Here is a 16,292-nt window from a genome sequence, read left to right on the forward strand (position 1 = left end):
AAGCCCTTCTCTGGGTTTGGCTTTCTAGGATATGGGTCTGCCATCACCCACTCTCCCCGAGTCAGCCCCGCAGGGACCCGTCCCCTCACCCTGTCTCTCGTGTCTCCTGCAGAGTCTTCAGACGACTCCTATGTGTCTGCCGGAGAAGAGCCCTTGGAGGCCCCCGTGTTTGAGATCCCCCTGCAGAATGCAGTGGTGGCCCCAGGGGCGGATGTGCTGCTCAAGTGTATTGTCACTGCCAACCCGCCACCCCAGGGTGAGCTCCAGGGCTGGGGCCAGGCGAAGGTGGAGACGGAAGGGGACGTTCCCCCACCCCGAGTCCTTGGAAGGAGGGGTTGTGGAGGTGGTGGAGATCGTCCACGCCAGGGGGCTGGCCTGACTCCTGTGTGTTAGGGGAGCTTTCCCAGAATCCCAAAGAGGGGCGGGCAGACCTGGGCTTCCTGCGAGTGAGGGGAGGTCTCTGAATTCCCTACGGTGGGGTGCAGGGAGATTTGCCCCAGTGGGCCCCTGTGGGCCATGGCAACCCGATCACCCCATTGCTTCCCCTCAGTGTCCTGGAGGAAGGATGGGTCCCCACTTCGCAGTGATGGCCGCCTTCTCATCCGGGCTGAAGGCGAGCGGCACACCCTGCTGCTCCGGGAGGCCCGGGCGGCCGACGCCGGGAACTACACAGCTACCGCCACCAACGAGCTGGGCCAGGCCAGCTGTGCTGCCGCGCTGGCCGTCAGACCTGGTAGGGAGCCGCGGGCCCGGGGGCAGGTGGGGCGGCCAGTGACCCTTCCCCATGGGCCCAGGCTCCCTTCCCACTCCCAGCCAGAGCTGGGCTCTCGACCAGCGGGCACAGTCTGTTCTCGGTGTCATCTGCTCTAGTGGAAGCATTTTAAATGGCCTTGGCCGTGGGGCAAGGGCTAAATTCCCTAGGCACACACCAGGCTGGCCAATTCATGAAGTCAGTGAAATTTGCCTTCAGACATCCCGTACATGCCATCCTTCTTTGGCATTTACCTGAACCGGCTCCTGTGGGGAAAGCAAATTACCCTGGAGTCTCCAAGAAGAAGAATCTCCCAGCTCAAAGGGCTTAAAAGCCATCAGGAGCCTTCTGAGGTCATTTCCTCTCCAGAACAGTCCCCTCCCCCCAGTGAAAGGAGATGATTTTAAGTGCCACAATCCTCCCCCTTCCCTCGCTCGGTGTATTGAACCCAGAGCCCTAAAGAGGGTGCAGCCGAGAGCACTTCGGGAGAGGGCAGTGGCTGAGGCGGCCTTGTTTTCTATTTTTGTGAAAGCCCTCACTTGGTGTCGGACTACTTCCTTTGGGTCTAAGCCTAGTTTCTTTCTGGTTCAGGGCGGGGCTGGACTGGTGTCAGCGTGCATGGCCAGTTCAACTCATTCAGGTTGCTGGGCCTGACAATGTGCTGACCCTGGGCAGTGGGGGTGGGGGGAGGTGAGGCTGGGAAGGGGGCCTTCCAGAAGGAAAAGGTGCAGACTCAACCCTCAAGGATATCCCCATTGGGCCATCAACCTAGATCAGAGGAGCTAGGCTGGAGGACAGTGCAGGGCAGGTGAACCCAGTGTCTAGAACAGTCGGGCAGTGTTGTGGGGTACGAGACGGGACAGCAGGGCTCTCAAGTGGGTTGGGATTTAGACTGGCAGGGGAGGGGCTGGGCAGGCCCAGAGGGGAATAGCACACGCTGTTCTGTTCCTCATCATGGCAGGAGACAGGATTACAGAGCCTGTCTTGCTGTGGTCCCAGGGCCTTGGCACCTTCACCGGTGGATGGTATCTTCCCAGTCCCTGTCCTGCATTAGGTCCTTTTGGTTGCACGCATATAGCTTTGTAGAATGGCAGGTCTGTATTTTCATAGCTTACATACCCTTCCCAGGAACCTGTGTTTTTAGGCTTTCTCCTTCTCTGTGCCCCGCCCACCTTGGTGAATCATACCCATCCCTCCGCTGCGTGCTTCTGTCCTTCCATCACCTCTGGGATCTGGCTTCTGACTCAGCTCCCAGCTCCCCTTAGGGGGCTCAGGCCTGGCTCCAGGACTCCAGTCAATACCTGGCTTGAGCTGAGATTTGGCTAGGGGAGGGGTGTGTGTGGGGGGGGTGGGGGGGGTTGTCCCAATACTGGCTCAGGGCCATCTGGGAGCCTTTTAAGGTTGGGCAGGAGGCTCGGGGTGAGGCAGCTGTCAGCACTTGCCTGGGAGTTCTGGGTTTGCCACACCAAACCTCCCTGCGCTTCACTTTCCTCATTTGTAAACCAGAGATAATTATACCATCCTCAAGAATGAAGGCAAACGTGTGAAGGAGCTTTATGAGCTGTAAAGCTGTGGACAAATGTTAGTTGTTAGCGTTATTAAGCGGTGATGTTATGCACAGCAGCGCAGGTTTCCACGAGGCTCTGGGAAGCTGCCTTTTCCTTTTCTGCCCCTTTCTTCAGGCTGTCCGTGCCTTAGGAACGCCTCCCCTGCCCTTGCCAGGCCCGCAGCCGCAGCCCCTCCTATTTCCCAGCCCCTGTGTCCTCAGCCCTTCAAGGCATCTCTGCGCCTTCTCCACCCCGGGGAGCCAGAAAGGCTGTATCACATTAGTCACTTGCATCAGGCGTTGCCGCAAGAGAACAGCCCCCATAAGTCAGGCTGGCTTGAGGGGCGGGCGCGTGGGTCTAGACTCGGCTCTCTTGGAGGAAGCTGACTTTCTTACCCTACAAGGCTCTGTTTGGTCCAGAGCAGCTGGGCGGGGGCCAGTGGACCCAGAGCTGCAGGCGTGGGTGGAACCAGTGGGTGGCACCGAAGTTTGGCAAGGGCAGGGTGTGTCCCAGGCCTGGAGTCTGTAGGGAGTGAGGGGGTGGAGCTAGGGAAGGGTGTCCGCAGTGTGACTATGGCGGGGTGGCCATGGGTTGAGGGAGGGAGTGTGCAGTGTCTTGTGGGAAGAGACCTCGTGGAACCACCTCCTTTTCTTGCTTCCTCAACCCCCCACCCAGTGTCCTCTTGGGGTGCCCACCCCAACAGGACCTGCTTTTGACAGCCCACAGATCTTAATTCCTGGTTGAAAACTATAGGAACAAGGAATGAGTGGGTAACTGGAGAATGTGGTTACCTGGGTGCTGTGGTTTGGGGAGCAATCTGGTTCTCACCAGCCCTGGCAGCCCCGCCCCACCCACCCCCTAGATAACTGCTGAGACCACAGTCCTTCTCCCAGGGGGTGTGTGTACTGGGACAAGGGGTTGGGCAGTGTGAGAAGTGTACTTAACTGAAGCTGAGCACTCTGGACTGCTGCCCACATCCGTCACACAGCATTTATTGAGTACCAACTGGGTGCCAAGTGTGCCTGTCTCTAAACAGTTTCTTGTGTTTGGAGCATGCCACATACTTTTTTCCAAACCCTTTCACATCCCTTCCCTTCCTTGAGTTACACTGTGCCATAAATATCCCTCGGAGTGGGACTTCACAGGTGTTAACAGTCCCATTTTACAGATGGGAAGATACAAACACGGAGCTTAAGGTGACGCAGAACTGGCACGAGGCTAGCGGCCTTTAATGATTATTACTACAATCTGCTTTGGGATGTTCTAAGTAACAGGTGACTTAAAGCAGTGGCAGTACTCACCTGAGAAGCAAATAAACTTAGTGTGGATGGCAGATGAAAATAACATGACTAGCTAGCCCTTCATATGTACCAGGCCCCGTGCTGATTGAATTATCACAGTTAATCCACCCCGTGAAGTGGGTTCTGCTATTATGCCCGTGTTACAGATGAGCAAGCTGAGACTCAGAAAGCTTTAGCAAGTTGCTCTAGAGCGGCGTTGATCAACAGGACTTTCTGTCAGGACAGAAATAGTCTATATATGCACTCTCCAGTATGGTAGCCACCAGCCACATGGGGCCGTTGAGCATTTGAAACACGGCTCGTGCGACTGAGTTGCTGAACTTTTTCATTTCATTTCACTTTACTTAATGTGTATTTAGTCTCGGTGGCTAGTGGCCGCTCTATCGGGGTGCTTGGCTCTAGGAGTAGAGGGCCAGCGGGAGGCTGGACTTGAAGCCCTGTCCCTGGGTCTCCAGAGCTGACACTCGTAACCACTGCCCTGCCCTGCCCTGCCCTGCCCCCTTTCCCGCTACCCTGAAGAGGTCCGGGGTTGAGTAGGATTCTGCTCCTGAGCTCACGGGGCAGAGACTGCCGATGCCGTCTGTGGTGCATCAGCCTGGGGGTCCTCTCTCCTTCCTCTCTGGACTCCCCACTTCTGCCTCGGCTGTGGTCCTGCCTCGTCTCTGTATGCCTGGTGTGCGCACTCTCGGCTTCCCCACCGCGGGCTCTGGGCAGGAGGAAGGGGGCTGTGGGAGGCTCCGTGCGTCCCCACCTCCATCCTGCTGCCTTCATGCCTCCTCAAGCTCAGGTCATGTTTGAGGCCAAGCTTCTAGCATTTTCCAGCTGAGACCTTGGCCTCTCCACTTTTCTGTAGCTGGCCAGTTTTCTCATCTGTAAAGCGAGGGTCATTATAACTCTGGGACTGCTTCCTTGGTGAGGTGTGTGAGGCTCTATAGGGCTGATCATTTAGCTGAGGACATTTGGGCCAGAGGATATGGCTTATCAGCCCTCATTCTGGTCTCACCTATATGACTGACACCATCACAACAGAGGTTGTTTTGGGGGGTCATGAATACAAAAGGAAAGGAAGAGAATCACACCACCGGCGTCTGCTCCCCTCTTCTCCTGGCCCTGGTCCCAGCCGGTGCTGCAGACAGCAGGTGCCCCCTTGTGAAAGCAGCGGCTGCCCCTGGAGGGGATCTCAGAATGCCACATGGGCCCATTGTTCATCCTTGATGGGAGTGTGGACACATCTAAAAAAGCAGCATGGGCCCTTGCCCAGACTCGGCCCTCCTTCCCCACCCCTGTCTACCAGAAGTGAGTCAGCCCCGATGGGGGTCTCCCCCAGGCTGCTACCTCAGAATGGGGGTGGTCACACGCAGCCTGTGAGAAGAATAGGGGTCTCACGCTGTGGGTGCTGACACTTTGTCCAACAGGGAGCAACCCCGAGTCATCACCCATGGGAAACAAGCCACTGCCACGGCAAGGTCAGGCTGACCGCGTGGAATTCTCTCTGCTTCCTTGTCCATTTTAAACCAAGATGGAAACACCCTCAGCACAACTCTTAAGGGAAGACAGTCGAGACAGCACCTGTGGAAATTCCCTTCTGCAGGCCAGTCTGTCCTCTTTGTCCCTTGCTTAAGGGAATTGCCTCTGAGGGCCTGCCGAGACGGTGCCTGCAGACAGCGGGCTGGGAAGGGCCAGCCGCCTAGACGTGCTGCTTCCCTCCGGCATGTCACTCCCTCCCTGAGACACCTCAAGGAGCTCCCCTTTGCCTTCAGAGGATCCCCTCTGGACCAGAGGATGACGCGAGGGTGACTGGAGGCAGCTGCTCTGACATTGTCACGTCCACTTCTCTCTTTACCTGGTTCCATGGCCAGAAAGTCGAGCTCTAGTTCTCTGCTCATGTGCTTTGCCTCTGAACGTTTGCTGGTGCGGTTTCCCCTGCCAGCAGAGTTTTTGCCTTCTTAAACCAAATTCTTCATTCTTAAACCATCCCTTCCCTCAGTTCCCTCTTCTTCCCTGAGCCAAAAGCACTGTCCTGCTCTCTGTAATCCCCTGACCCCGTCTGCCCCTCCCTTGCCGCCTTATTTCTGCTTGCTGGTTTAACCGTGTATCTGGCTGGTCGTCCCTGCCAGCCAGAAGGCTCCTGAGGACACGAGCGTGCCTTTGCCTCTCCTTAGCCCTCACAGCCAAAGCTGGAGGCCCTGCTGGATAGTCAGGGGCGGGGTGGACCGCAAGGACTGTGTGTGAGGTGGCAGTGGGGAGTGGAGATCCCAGTGACTTTCCAGGCCCATGGAACAACCTGGGTAGCACACAGAGGCTGCCTGGGACACACATCTGCAGAGAGTAATGAGGATCTGCCTGAGAGTGGAGGTTGGGATGGCAGAGGAGGTGATGGAGCGCTGCTCCTCAGAGTGTGGTCCCCGGACCAAGGATATCAGCATCGCCTCGGGGAATGTGTTAGAGACATGCATTATCGGCCCGGCCAGACCTATGGAATCAGAAACCCTGGGGGTGCGGCCCAGCAGTCTGTGGTGTAAGCAGCCCTCCAGGGGATTCTGTTGCATGGTGAACTTTGAGAACCACTTTCATAGAGTTCAGACCTTGAGCCTCAAGGTGGGAGGCCAGGTGGTGCAGTGGGCAGCGCGCCGGCTGTGGTCAGCCCTCCAAGGTTCAGGACTCTGCCCTGAAGTCTAGTGGCCGAGTGAGATGGGCCTCAGTGATACCACCTCTTAGCATTGTCCTCCTCCCAGGAGGGTCACAGAGGTCCCTGAACTTTCCTGTGCATAAGAATCACCCGGGGTGCTTTTAAAAAATCCGGTTTCCTGACCCCCATTTCAGGAAATCTAATTCTTCAGGTCAGAGTAAGGCAGGCCCAGGAATTTATAGTTTAAGCAAGCTCCCACGTGGACCTGATGTGGGTGGTTCAAGAACCATTCGGATGGATGGAGAGGGCCTTGCATAGGTGGATGTGACTGTGTCTGTTGAGAGACCGCCACAGGGATGTTGGGACCCACTGATCTGGGGAAGGAGGGAGGGTGGGCTCCCCGACTTGTGGGCTGTCCAATGCCCTTATTTTCATTAAGTGAGTTTGACCTGGCAGCAGTGTTGAAAGGCTAGACTCGTGCCTGGGGTCAGCGTGTGTTGGGGCAGCAACTCCATGGCAGGCACATGTGCATCTTAGGTTTGCGGGGCACCTGCTTCCCCTCCCTGGCTGGTGTAACTGTGTTTCCCACAGTAGAGCCAGGCTTGTGGGTAGAGCAGGGCTGGGATGTAAGGACTGGCTACAAAGATCATTTTGGCTATGGAGACACTGAAAAGTGAGATGGCACCAGAGCCTGGCGTGGAACCCCAGAGGCTCTGGGAGCTGGTGACAGACATCCCTGATCGGCCTCCTTGGCTGTGCAGTTTTGGGGCTACAGAGGGGTGGGGGCCACTGCCTTGTTTCTCAGAGGCCTAGTTCTGCCCCCTCTGGAGCCTGAGCCTCTGGCCGGGGCTGCTCTGACAGACCCCCTCTCTGAGAGGCTGGAGGACCCAGGCTCACTTGATCGCTGGATATCCCCAAGGTGTTGTTCCCCCGGCCACCACCAGGGGTCTCTGAGGCTCCCTGCAAACCTTCACAGTCCAGCTTTAATCTCTGCTCTCCGTCCCTGGGCCCCTGATCGGCCTCAGTGCTGTCCAGCCTGGAGGTGACCTGGAGGGGAGAGGGCACCCACTTCCAGGGGCCATGCCTGTGATCTCAGCATCAGCTAGTGGCCAAGCCCCGAGCCGACGCTCACCAAGTGCCGTTCTGACTTCCCTCCCCTCCCCACCCCCCACCTCTATTGGCTAGCCCGCAGGGTGGGCCCCGTCCTCTGCTGGGCCCCCCTCCTTCTTCACCGGCAGTGCTGGGAAACACAGGTCATAGCTTGGGAATGTCGCCCTGGGCGAGGGTGACAAGAGGAGGGAAGACATGTGGCCTCTCCTCAACGGCTCCCCTGCTGTGTCTCCAAGCCCCTTCCCCAGCCCAAATGCAGGTGGGTTCTAGTTGTGAGGGGTCACTGGGAGAAGCAGCCTCCGGCCCCCTGCTGTTGGCCCTAGTGGGGCTGATGGGGTGAGGGACAGTTGCCAGCAGGTGCCCTGGCCGAGCCTGGAGGAGGAGGGTTGGCAGGAATGGAGGCAAGGGAGGCAGAGGACGGTTTCTGGGCCCCTCAGATTGAGGAGGGCATCTCTGGGAAAGAGGCCAAAGGCCCTGACAGTTCCCTAACTCTCAGCACCAGAGGAAACCGAGTGGCCTGGCTCTGTAGTAGAGGCTTGCCGGCGTGTTCCTCCATCCGGGGTCTTGGTGGTCTGATCAGAGCAGGGGGCATCCTAGGGCCACTTGCCATCAGTACCTCCTCCGATGGACACATCAAAATACTCAGGGCAAGCATCTTGGATGCTACAGCGCTGTGCCACCCCCTCTTCCCCGGGGGACCGAGGACCCCGCACTTTGAGCCGAGGCGCCACCGAGGGGGCTTTGCGCTTGTCAGGGTCCCGGAGCCGGAGCCGTAAGGAGAGAAAAGGCAGATCCCGCTGCGGGGTGGCTAAATACAGCCGGCTGCCTCTGCCCCTCCCCTCCCCTTCCCTCCCTCCCTCCCCTCCCTCCCCTCCAGGGCCGGGCTGCTGTGGTCTCAGCAAGCGCCACTTTCCCAGCCAGCTGCCTGCCTGCCACCCAGCCCGTCTGCCCCGCCAGCCCCCACCTCCTCCTGCCCCTCCTCAGGCTCTTCCCCTCCCCCAGGACCTCGTGCAGAGCCTCGGCAGGTCAGCGTGTGGGGCTGGGCCGGCTGGGCTCCTGCTCCCTGGGGAGCCGGGTGGGGTGGGCAGCCAGCAGACAGCAGGAGGGCTTGGGGCCAGGGCAGAGCCTTCGGGACGGGTGCAGGCTGGGGTCCGTGTGCAGAGTCTCGGGGTGAGTCGGGGTGCAGCCCTGCGGGGGGCCGGGCCACGGGGGCTTGGGGTGGGGGAGCCAGGGGGAGGGGCCAGGGGGCTGTGGCAGATTCATGTCTGTATTTGGCAGTCGGATGGGAGCCAGCTCAGTGAGGCTGGGCCCCAGGCCAGTTGCAGGGGAGGGCGTCAGGGCCCTGGGGACACCCCTCCCCCAAAGCGACGCTGGTGACCCCTCCTCTTCCCCAGGCTGAGCTGCCCTTCTCTGAGGATGACTCCAACTCTGCTTTCCCATCCTCTGAGATTTAGGGTCCATGCTCTAGGGCTGGGGCCAACAGGTGCCCCTGGGGTATCTGGGGCAGGAAGCTGAGAAGGGAGAGGGGGAAGGGCAGGCTGGACAGTGCCGCCTCATGGGCCCTGGCACCGAGGTCAGGATGGGGCTTGTTGGAGGTGTGTGTTCCTCTGCACCAGGCCCAGCTCACCCAAGAAGTGTCCTGGCTCTGCCACTCTGGTGTCCAGAGACCACCTGCATTAGGAGCCTCTGATTCTGTGCCAGGGATGTGGGTTCCCTGCTCCAGTGGAATTCCAAGTCTCCCACAAGGCCCAGGGCAGCCCCTCTGCCCCAGGCCGTTCCCTCTGGTTGCTCCACTCAGGAGGATCAGCAGGATCAGTATTGGGCATCTGTGACAGAGCAGGATTCAGGGGCTCAGGCCCAGGTCACACAACGAGTAAGTGAAGTCAGGGCATGGCCGGCCTGTGGGAGCTGCCTCAGCTCCTGGGCTCTGTGACATTTCAGACCTTATCAGGTCCTTGACCCTGGGGCTGATCCATCCAGCTCTCTCAGTCTCCCTGCCCTGCTTCCTCCCCTCTCTCTTCTCTGTCTCTTTTCCAGGTGGGTCCACATCTCCTTTCAGTAGCCCCATCACCTCTGACGAGGAGTATCTGAGCCCCCCAGAAGAGTTTCCGGAGCCTGGGGAGACCTGGCCCCGAACCCCAACCATGAAGCTCAGCCCCAGCCAGAACCGCCGTTCCTCCGACACTAGCTCCAAGGCCCCCCCAACCTTCAAGGTCAGAGCCCTGAGGCCAGCCCCTAGCCCCCAGGGTACCCCTGTTCCTTCACATGGCGCCTTGTTCTTGGGGCCACACCAGGCTCCAGCAAGGCCAGGAGTTTGGCCCAGTTAACCCTTCTTACCCAGAGCCAACCTCAGTCAGACTGGTGTGGCAGAGGCCTCTGTCCAGATGCCCCAGCCCCCAGGAGCCAACGCTGGGTCCTGACTGCCTCCCCTGACACTTTGGGGTCCCCCTTCAGGTCTCACTTATGGACCAGTCAGTAAGAGAAGGCCAAGACGTCACCATGAGCATCCGTGTGCAGGGGGAGCCCAAGCCGGTGGTTTCCTGGTGAGTAGCAGCCACTGACCGCCTCCTGCCAGCTTCCCCTGCTCCAGGCTTGGCCCGTGAGGCTTGGCCTTGGGTGGAGGGGAATGGACCCTTTGTGGACTTGCCCATGATCTGCCCAGGGCCTCATCCCAGGGATAGTGGTACCTCTGCCCCACACCTGCTGTTCAAGGCTCATTCCGGGCTTCCCTTTCTGGGGAGGGGTTTGGGGAACAAACCCAGAAATTGCTCACTTGGGATGAGCGGCCAGGAGTTGTCCACTCCTGGAGAAGCCTGCCCACCGCACCCCGTCGGATGACAACGGGGTGACTTTCGAGGCCTGCTCTGCACCCAGCCCTGTGCTAGGCCCAGGCACAACCATTTGTGTCCCAGCTGCCGGAACCCGGAGCTCACGGCGGGCCTCAGCTGCAGAGCTGCCGCCCAGGCCCGGGCTGGAGGACTCAGTTCGCTTAGCTTTTGATTGCTTTGGGTTCTATTTTTCATTTTTAATTGGTTGTCTAGTCCCCCTTTTTATCTTTGAAAGTTATTTCATAGCCCCTTTGGGAAGTGGGAAAACTATCTGTCCATGATAAATAAATAAAAGTAAGACGGGAGGAAATTGAAGAACTGTTCAGAGCCAAATGGCATGACACGGTATGGTCAGGTGCCAAGAAGGGAGAGATCCAGGTGGGCAGAGGTGGTCTGGACGTCCTGGGGGGTGGGATGGCCGAGCCAGGGTGAGAACTCAGCCCTGTAACCCAGGGGTGCCTGTGGTCAGTGGGACAGATCTGGAGAGTGGACGAGTGATGTGGCCGGGAGAGACCTGCTTGGCCCCGAGACTGAGTTCTTGCTTCTGACAGGCTGCGAAACCGCCAGCCCGTGCGCCCGGACCAGCGGCGCTTCGCGGAGGAGGCAGAGGGTGGGCTGTGCCGGCTGCGGATCCTGGCCGCCGAGCGGGGTGATGCCGGCTTCTATACTTGCAAAGCCGTCAATGAGTATGGCGCTCGGCAGTGCGAGGCCCGCCTGGAGGTCCGAGGTGAGTACTGCACACTCTCTGTGAATCCCCCACCCTGGCCCTGGCCTTGTCCCTCCCAACTGCCAACTTTCACACAACCTTGTTATAGGAGGCCAGAGCTGAAAGGGCCTTAGCGTTCCCCAAGTTTAACTGCTTATGTTGTAGTTGAGTAAACTGAGGCCCAGAGAGGGGAAATGACTTGCCCAAGGCCACACAGCAAATTGTTCAGTGCTCAGCTTACTACACAGTACTGCCTTCCCTGTGCTCAATCACATCGGCCCCTGATGCCAACCAGAGACCCTGCCTCCTGCCGCCGGCCATCCTCTCCCCACACTCCTCTAAGCCTTTGTCACTTTGCCCTTCCCAGGCCCCTCCCTCACACCCACCCCGCCTTGCCCCTTGCCCCCCTACCATCCCATTGCTGTGCAGAAGCTATTGTGGTTGAGGGTGGCAATGGGGAGAGTCTGATAGTTGGACCCGTTCGGAGGGGCCCCTGGGGTGACTTGGGCATGGAGCATCACAGGGACCCCAGGGAGGCCAGGGTGAGCAGAGTCATGAAATTTGGAGAGCCCTGGGCCCCCGGAACCAGGGTACAAGAGCAGGGGCCTTTCATGCAGCGGGGATGGCTGCCCCTAGCCAGGCTGCCTTTTGGCGGCTGGTGGTTTTCCTCCCAAGGACTGGCCATTGGCTTCGCCTTCCATCTCACCCTTCACTGTAGCAGTTCAGGGCATCGTCCCTCCCTTCCTGGCACAGGCCACCTCTGGGAGTTTCCCAGGATGCCCTCGGCCCCTGCAAGAGCCTGGACCCTAACAGTCATGGTCGCCTCTGCTGGGCCCCACCTCTCTGGTTCCCCTTCCTGTGCCTGCTGTTCCCGGGTTTCCCCCCTCCTTGGCCTCTGGATTCTTCAGCTCCCACAGCTCCTGCCCCGACCCCAGCCCCTATTCCCTGGCCGCTCCTTCCCCTCCAGGGTCTGGCTCTGCCTTGCTTCTCTGTGTTAACCCGTGTCTCGGTGCATCTCTCTCTTTGGGGTTCCTTCCTATACCCCAGGCTTTGGGGTATACCTGATACCTGTGAATGCCTCTCCCCTGGTTGCCCAGGGCCTCTGCCTGCCCGGGAACCCCGAGACCCGGCCTCTGGCTACCTGCCGGCCCCCTCACCCAGGGCTGATCTTGGGGGAGCTGAAAGTGACGGCCCTCCCCTGACAGCTTAGAGACAGCTCTCCACGCAGAGGGGCCCTAGCGAGGTCTGCGTGCATGTGCGTGTGCGTGTGTGTGCGTGCGTGTGCGTGCGTGTGCCGCACTAACCTGCCGCTTGCTGACTGAGGTTTTTGTCTGTACACAGGCGAGTGAGCTCAGGGGGCCGCCTGCGCTCCCCCCGCTGCCCTCCGAGCCGCGCCCCTGTCTCAGGCACCTCTCGGACCTCGCTGTGTCACTGCCTCCTGCCCACAGACCCTGCCGGCCCGCCGGCCCGGACCCTGTCCCAGCCTCCCCCCACCCGCCTCCCCATGCAGCGTCCTGGGAGCACCCACGGGCCCCTATGGACCCTCCCCTCCCAAGTGGACATAAGGCTGGGCAGGCCGGGAGCCCCCACAGGGACTGAGTGCAGGGAAGGGGTGGCCATGAGGGGTATCAAGACCCCCCAGTCTACCCCTGCAAGGGAACACCCAGCAAGTGCATGTGCTACCGCCGCCACAGGCCCCGTCTGTCTCTCTGTTTGTCTGTCTGTGTGTCTGTGACAGTCAGGAAAGGATGCCTCCGAGCTGGCATGGGGTGAGGCAGAGGGGGAGAGGACAGGGCATGGCATCTGCAGGGGGCTGTTGACAAGGAGCTCATGGGGGGGCGGGGCACTGACCATTCCAGAAATGGGTTTCAAATGGCACAACACTTTCTATTTCACAAGAGACCAAAAGCCAGAGGCCCCGGGCCCTGTGCTGATGAGGAGGCCTGGCCGAGTCCTGGCCCTGAGCAGGTTTAGGCCCACTGGGGGCTTGCTTGCTCACTGTCAGGGCCAAGGATGCTCTGAGGATAAGGAAGCTAGCCAGGCGTGGCACAGGATAGGGACCTGCTGTAGTGGGTGGGGGCGGGGGGGGCGAGATTCAGAAATACCTGTTTCTTAGGTCGAATAAAGTCCAGTTTGTACCCAGCTGGTGTGCTGTGTTTTTTTTGCCGCCGCCGTCTCTGCTTCTGCGTGGCCCTCTCAGTTTCCCCGCCCTGAATTCCCTCTCGCTTCCCCAGCGTCTGCCCTCCCCGGCCCAGCTGGGGTTGCCATCCTGGAGCCAGGCCCGGGAGCTCCTGGCTGTCCTGGCCGGCCGGGCGGGCGGGCTTTCCCTGTCTCCAAAGGAACAAAATGCATCTCTCTCTCTGTGTCTGTCTGTCTCTCTGTGTGTGCGTGTGTGTGTCTCCCTTACCCCATGTGTCTCTGCTCCGTGCGCGCCCCCTGTGGCCGCTTTCCCCCCAGCACACCCTGAAAGCCGGTCCCTGGCCGTGCTGGCCCCCCTGCAGGACGTGGACGTGGGGGCCGGGGAGATGGCGCTGTTTGAGTGCCTGGTGGCGGGTCCTGCCGACGTGGAGGTGGACTGGCTGTGCCGTGGTCGGCTGCTGCAGCCTGCGTTGCTCAAATGCAAGATGCATTTCGATGGCCGGAAATGCAAGCTGCTGCTCACGTCTGTGCATGAGGACGACAGTGGCGTCTACACCTGCAAGCTCAGCACAGCCAAAGGTAACTGCTCCCTCCGGCCCTAGGGCCAGAGAGGTGGGGCTGGAGGTGAAGGAGCTGGGTGCCGAGTAAGATGGGGCTCATCTCCTGGGGGAAGGCAGTGGGGTAGGAGATAGTGCAGCCACCCGCCTCAGTGAGGTCAGCCCTTGGGTAGCACCAGGCGCACAGGCTGCCACATACCAGCCACCTGACTTTGGACAAGTCACTTCATCTTGCTGAGCTTTCGACTGTTCATCTGCAAAAAGGGATGGTGCTGATCCCCACCTCATCTGGGGCTTGATGGCATTAACGAGACAATGTACATAAAGAACAAAGCACAGCGTCTGCCCAAGGGTGGCCCCTAATAAATGCCAGCCATTAGTTTTATTAATGACATCTCTGACCTGGTCCCTGTCCTCGTTTGAAGAGCAGAGATAATGCCTCACCAGACTGTGGTGACGAGCACCTAAGGTGACCCTGGAGGGGCTTTGTAAGCAGGAAAGGATCGTGTCAGCAAAAGGGCCTGTTATTTCCCCCAGAAGGTTCTTTGTTGCAGGGGGGGAGTGGGACACAGCAGCATTTGCTCTGGGTCTAGGTGGGTGGGAGGGAGTGTGTGCACGACCCAGGCGCAGAGGAGAAGTCCAAGGGGTGGGGGCCAGCGGGCTTGTCTTCTAGGCCCCCCTTTTAGAGCTGGAAGGGCAGGGTGAGGTGAGGAGGGGGGGCCTGCTGCCCACCCCCACTGACCCCCACCTTCCTGAGAAGGCCTGGTCTTTGGGTTCTGTCCACTGCCTCACTGTGGTGCCTGAGACCTTGCGGGATCTGCCAGCCTCCAGCTCCTGGCCCAGCTCCCCTTCCCTGCCCAGCATGAGGGCAGGACCCGTGGGTTGGGGTGCCTGGGGCTCCATGGCCTTCCCTGCCCCAGTGCTGACACCTCCCCCCAGATGAGCTGACCTGCAGCGCCAGGCTGACTGTGCAGCCCTCGCTGGCGCCCCTGTTCACACGACTGCTGGAGGACGTGGAGGTACTGGAGGGCCGTGCGGCCCGCTTTGACTGCAAGATCAGCGGCACCCCGCCCCCTTCCGTTACTTGGACTCATTTTGGTATGGCCTGGCACCCTGCAGATGTTGGGGGACCCCCCCAGGGGCCAGAGGGCAGGGCCCCTGGCTGAGCCTGCTCTGCACTCCCGCCCCCTCCCCACCCAGGTCACCCCGTGGAGGAGAGCGAGAACGTGCGGCTGCGGCAGGACGGGGGCCTGCACTCGCTCCACATCGCCCGTGTGGGCAGCGAGGACGAGGGGCTCTATGAGGTCAGTGCCACCAATGCCCATGGCCAGGCCCACTGTTCGGCCCAGCTCTACGTGGAGGAGCCTCGGACGGCCGCCACTGGCCCCAGGTACCTCTTAGGGTCCCCTATGCCACCGGGCTGCCTCTGAGTCCCCCAGCCCTGTGATGGGAGGCGCGGCTCTGGGCCTCTGGGCAGCCGTGTGGTTCTTGCAGCTCGAAGCTGGAGAAGATGCCGTCCATCCCCGAGGAGCCGGAGCAGGGCGAGCTGGAGCGGCTGTCCATGCCTGACTTCCTGCGGCCGCTGCAGGACCTGGAGGTGGGGCTGGCCAAGGAGGCCATGCTGGAGTGCCAGGTGACCGGCCTGCCGTACCCCACCATCAGCTGGTTCCACAATGGCCACCGCATCCAAAGCAGCGATGACCGGCGCATGACACAGTGTACGTGTCCGGCAAGAGACCCTGGGGACTGTCCCCTCCAGGACCCTCTTTGCTTCCAGTACCCTCCCCCTCCTGCCGTGGGGCCTTCCTTTTCTAGCCTGGTCAGGGAGAGGGCACTGGGGGAAGGGAGCCCGGGGGGCTGGGATGTGCAGTCATTGCCTCCTTCCTCGAGCTGTGCAGGAACCATCGCCAAGTCACCACTCTGGGCCTTCTTGGCCCCATTGGCACTTCCTGGACAGACGGTACAGCTGCCACTGACCATGGGCAAGTTACAGAGCCCCTCTGTGCCTCAGTTTCCTCATCTGTAATAGGCTTGTTGTGAGAATTAAATCAGGTAATGCGTACAGAGCGCTTAGAGCAGGGCCTGGCAAATAGCAAGTGATTAATGAATGTTAAATATTATTATTATTGCTGTCACTGTTGTTGCCACCATCATCATCCTTGTCAATAAAGCGGTGCAGCTCAGGCCTTCCTGGAGAAATTTCAGTGAAAAGGGTCGTGTGAACAATGTCGGGCACCAAAAGAATGCTCCTGGGTCATTAAAGAGCAAAGAAGGAGCCAGGGGAAGAATACAGAGGGACGTCTTTGGGACCGTGTCCTCTCAGCCTGGGATCTTTCTCATGGGAGTGTCTCAGCTCCAGCCTTGACAGATCTGAGTCTCCTGTGAGAAGCTTTCCCACCCCGTCAGACAGTGCCACAGCATGACCTGTGACGGGCTCCTCTTATGGCTGCAGTGTGGCAAAACTGGCCTTTATTAAGCACTTCGTGAGTGCCAGCCCTGAGTGCTCAAGGCCTGGTGTGGGTCATCTCGCTGTCCTCACCATGGGCCTGTAAGGCTGGTACTATTATCCCTGTTTACAGATGGAGAAACTGAGGCTTACATAGGGACAGGGACTTGCCCAAAGGCAGCAAGGACCATCTGATCTGGCACCCACCTCCTACCCAGGATGCACCCGTCGCCCATGCCCCCCTCTCCCCTCCCCATCATGTCACTGCTGTGGCACTG

At 59.7% G+C, this 16,292-nt stretch overlaps 1 protein-coding gene across 13 annotated transcripts in view; it reads left to right on the forward strand.

Annotated features, from left to right (window-relative positions):
* The window catches only part of SPEG (striated muscle enriched protein kinase), a 54,606-nt gene that overhangs the window by 15,770 nt on the left and 22,544 nt on the right, over positions 1-16,292 (forward strand). For 7 of the 13 annotated variants that reach the window (XR_011439839.1, XM_070270496.1, XM_070270497.1 and 4 more), the window contains 9 exons: positions 113-256; positions 551-733; positions 9,376-9,551; positions 9,793-9,881; positions 10,718-10,893; positions 13,330-13,590; positions 14,508-14,666; positions 14,769-14,958; positions 15,063-15,286. Coding sequence is in view for 12 of the 13 variants with exons in the window: in XM_070270496.1 (XP_070126597.1) it covers positions 113-256; positions 551-733; positions 9,376-9,551; positions 9,793-9,881; positions 10,718-10,893; positions 13,330-13,590; positions 14,508-14,666; positions 14,769-14,958; positions 15,063-15,286 (1,602 nt within the window). In the remaining variant the exon portion in view is untranslated. Of the gene's footprint in view, positions 1-112; positions 257-550; positions 734-8,207; positions 8,509-9,375; positions 9,552-9,792; positions 9,882-10,717; positions 10,894-12,213; positions 13,015-13,329; positions 13,591-14,507; positions 14,667-14,768; positions 14,959-15,062; positions 15,287-16,292 lie in introns of those variants that run through there. The other 6 variants (XM_023642402.2, XM_023642403.2, XM_070270499.1 and 3 more) reach the window with 6 other exon arrangements.

This window comes from Equus caballus, chromosome 6, assembly GCF_041296265.1.
Source record: "Equus caballus isolate H_3958 breed thoroughbred chromosome 6, TB-T2T, whole genome shotgun sequence".
NCBI lineage: Eukaryota > Metazoa > Chordata > Mammalia > Perissodactyla > Equidae > Equus > Equus caballus.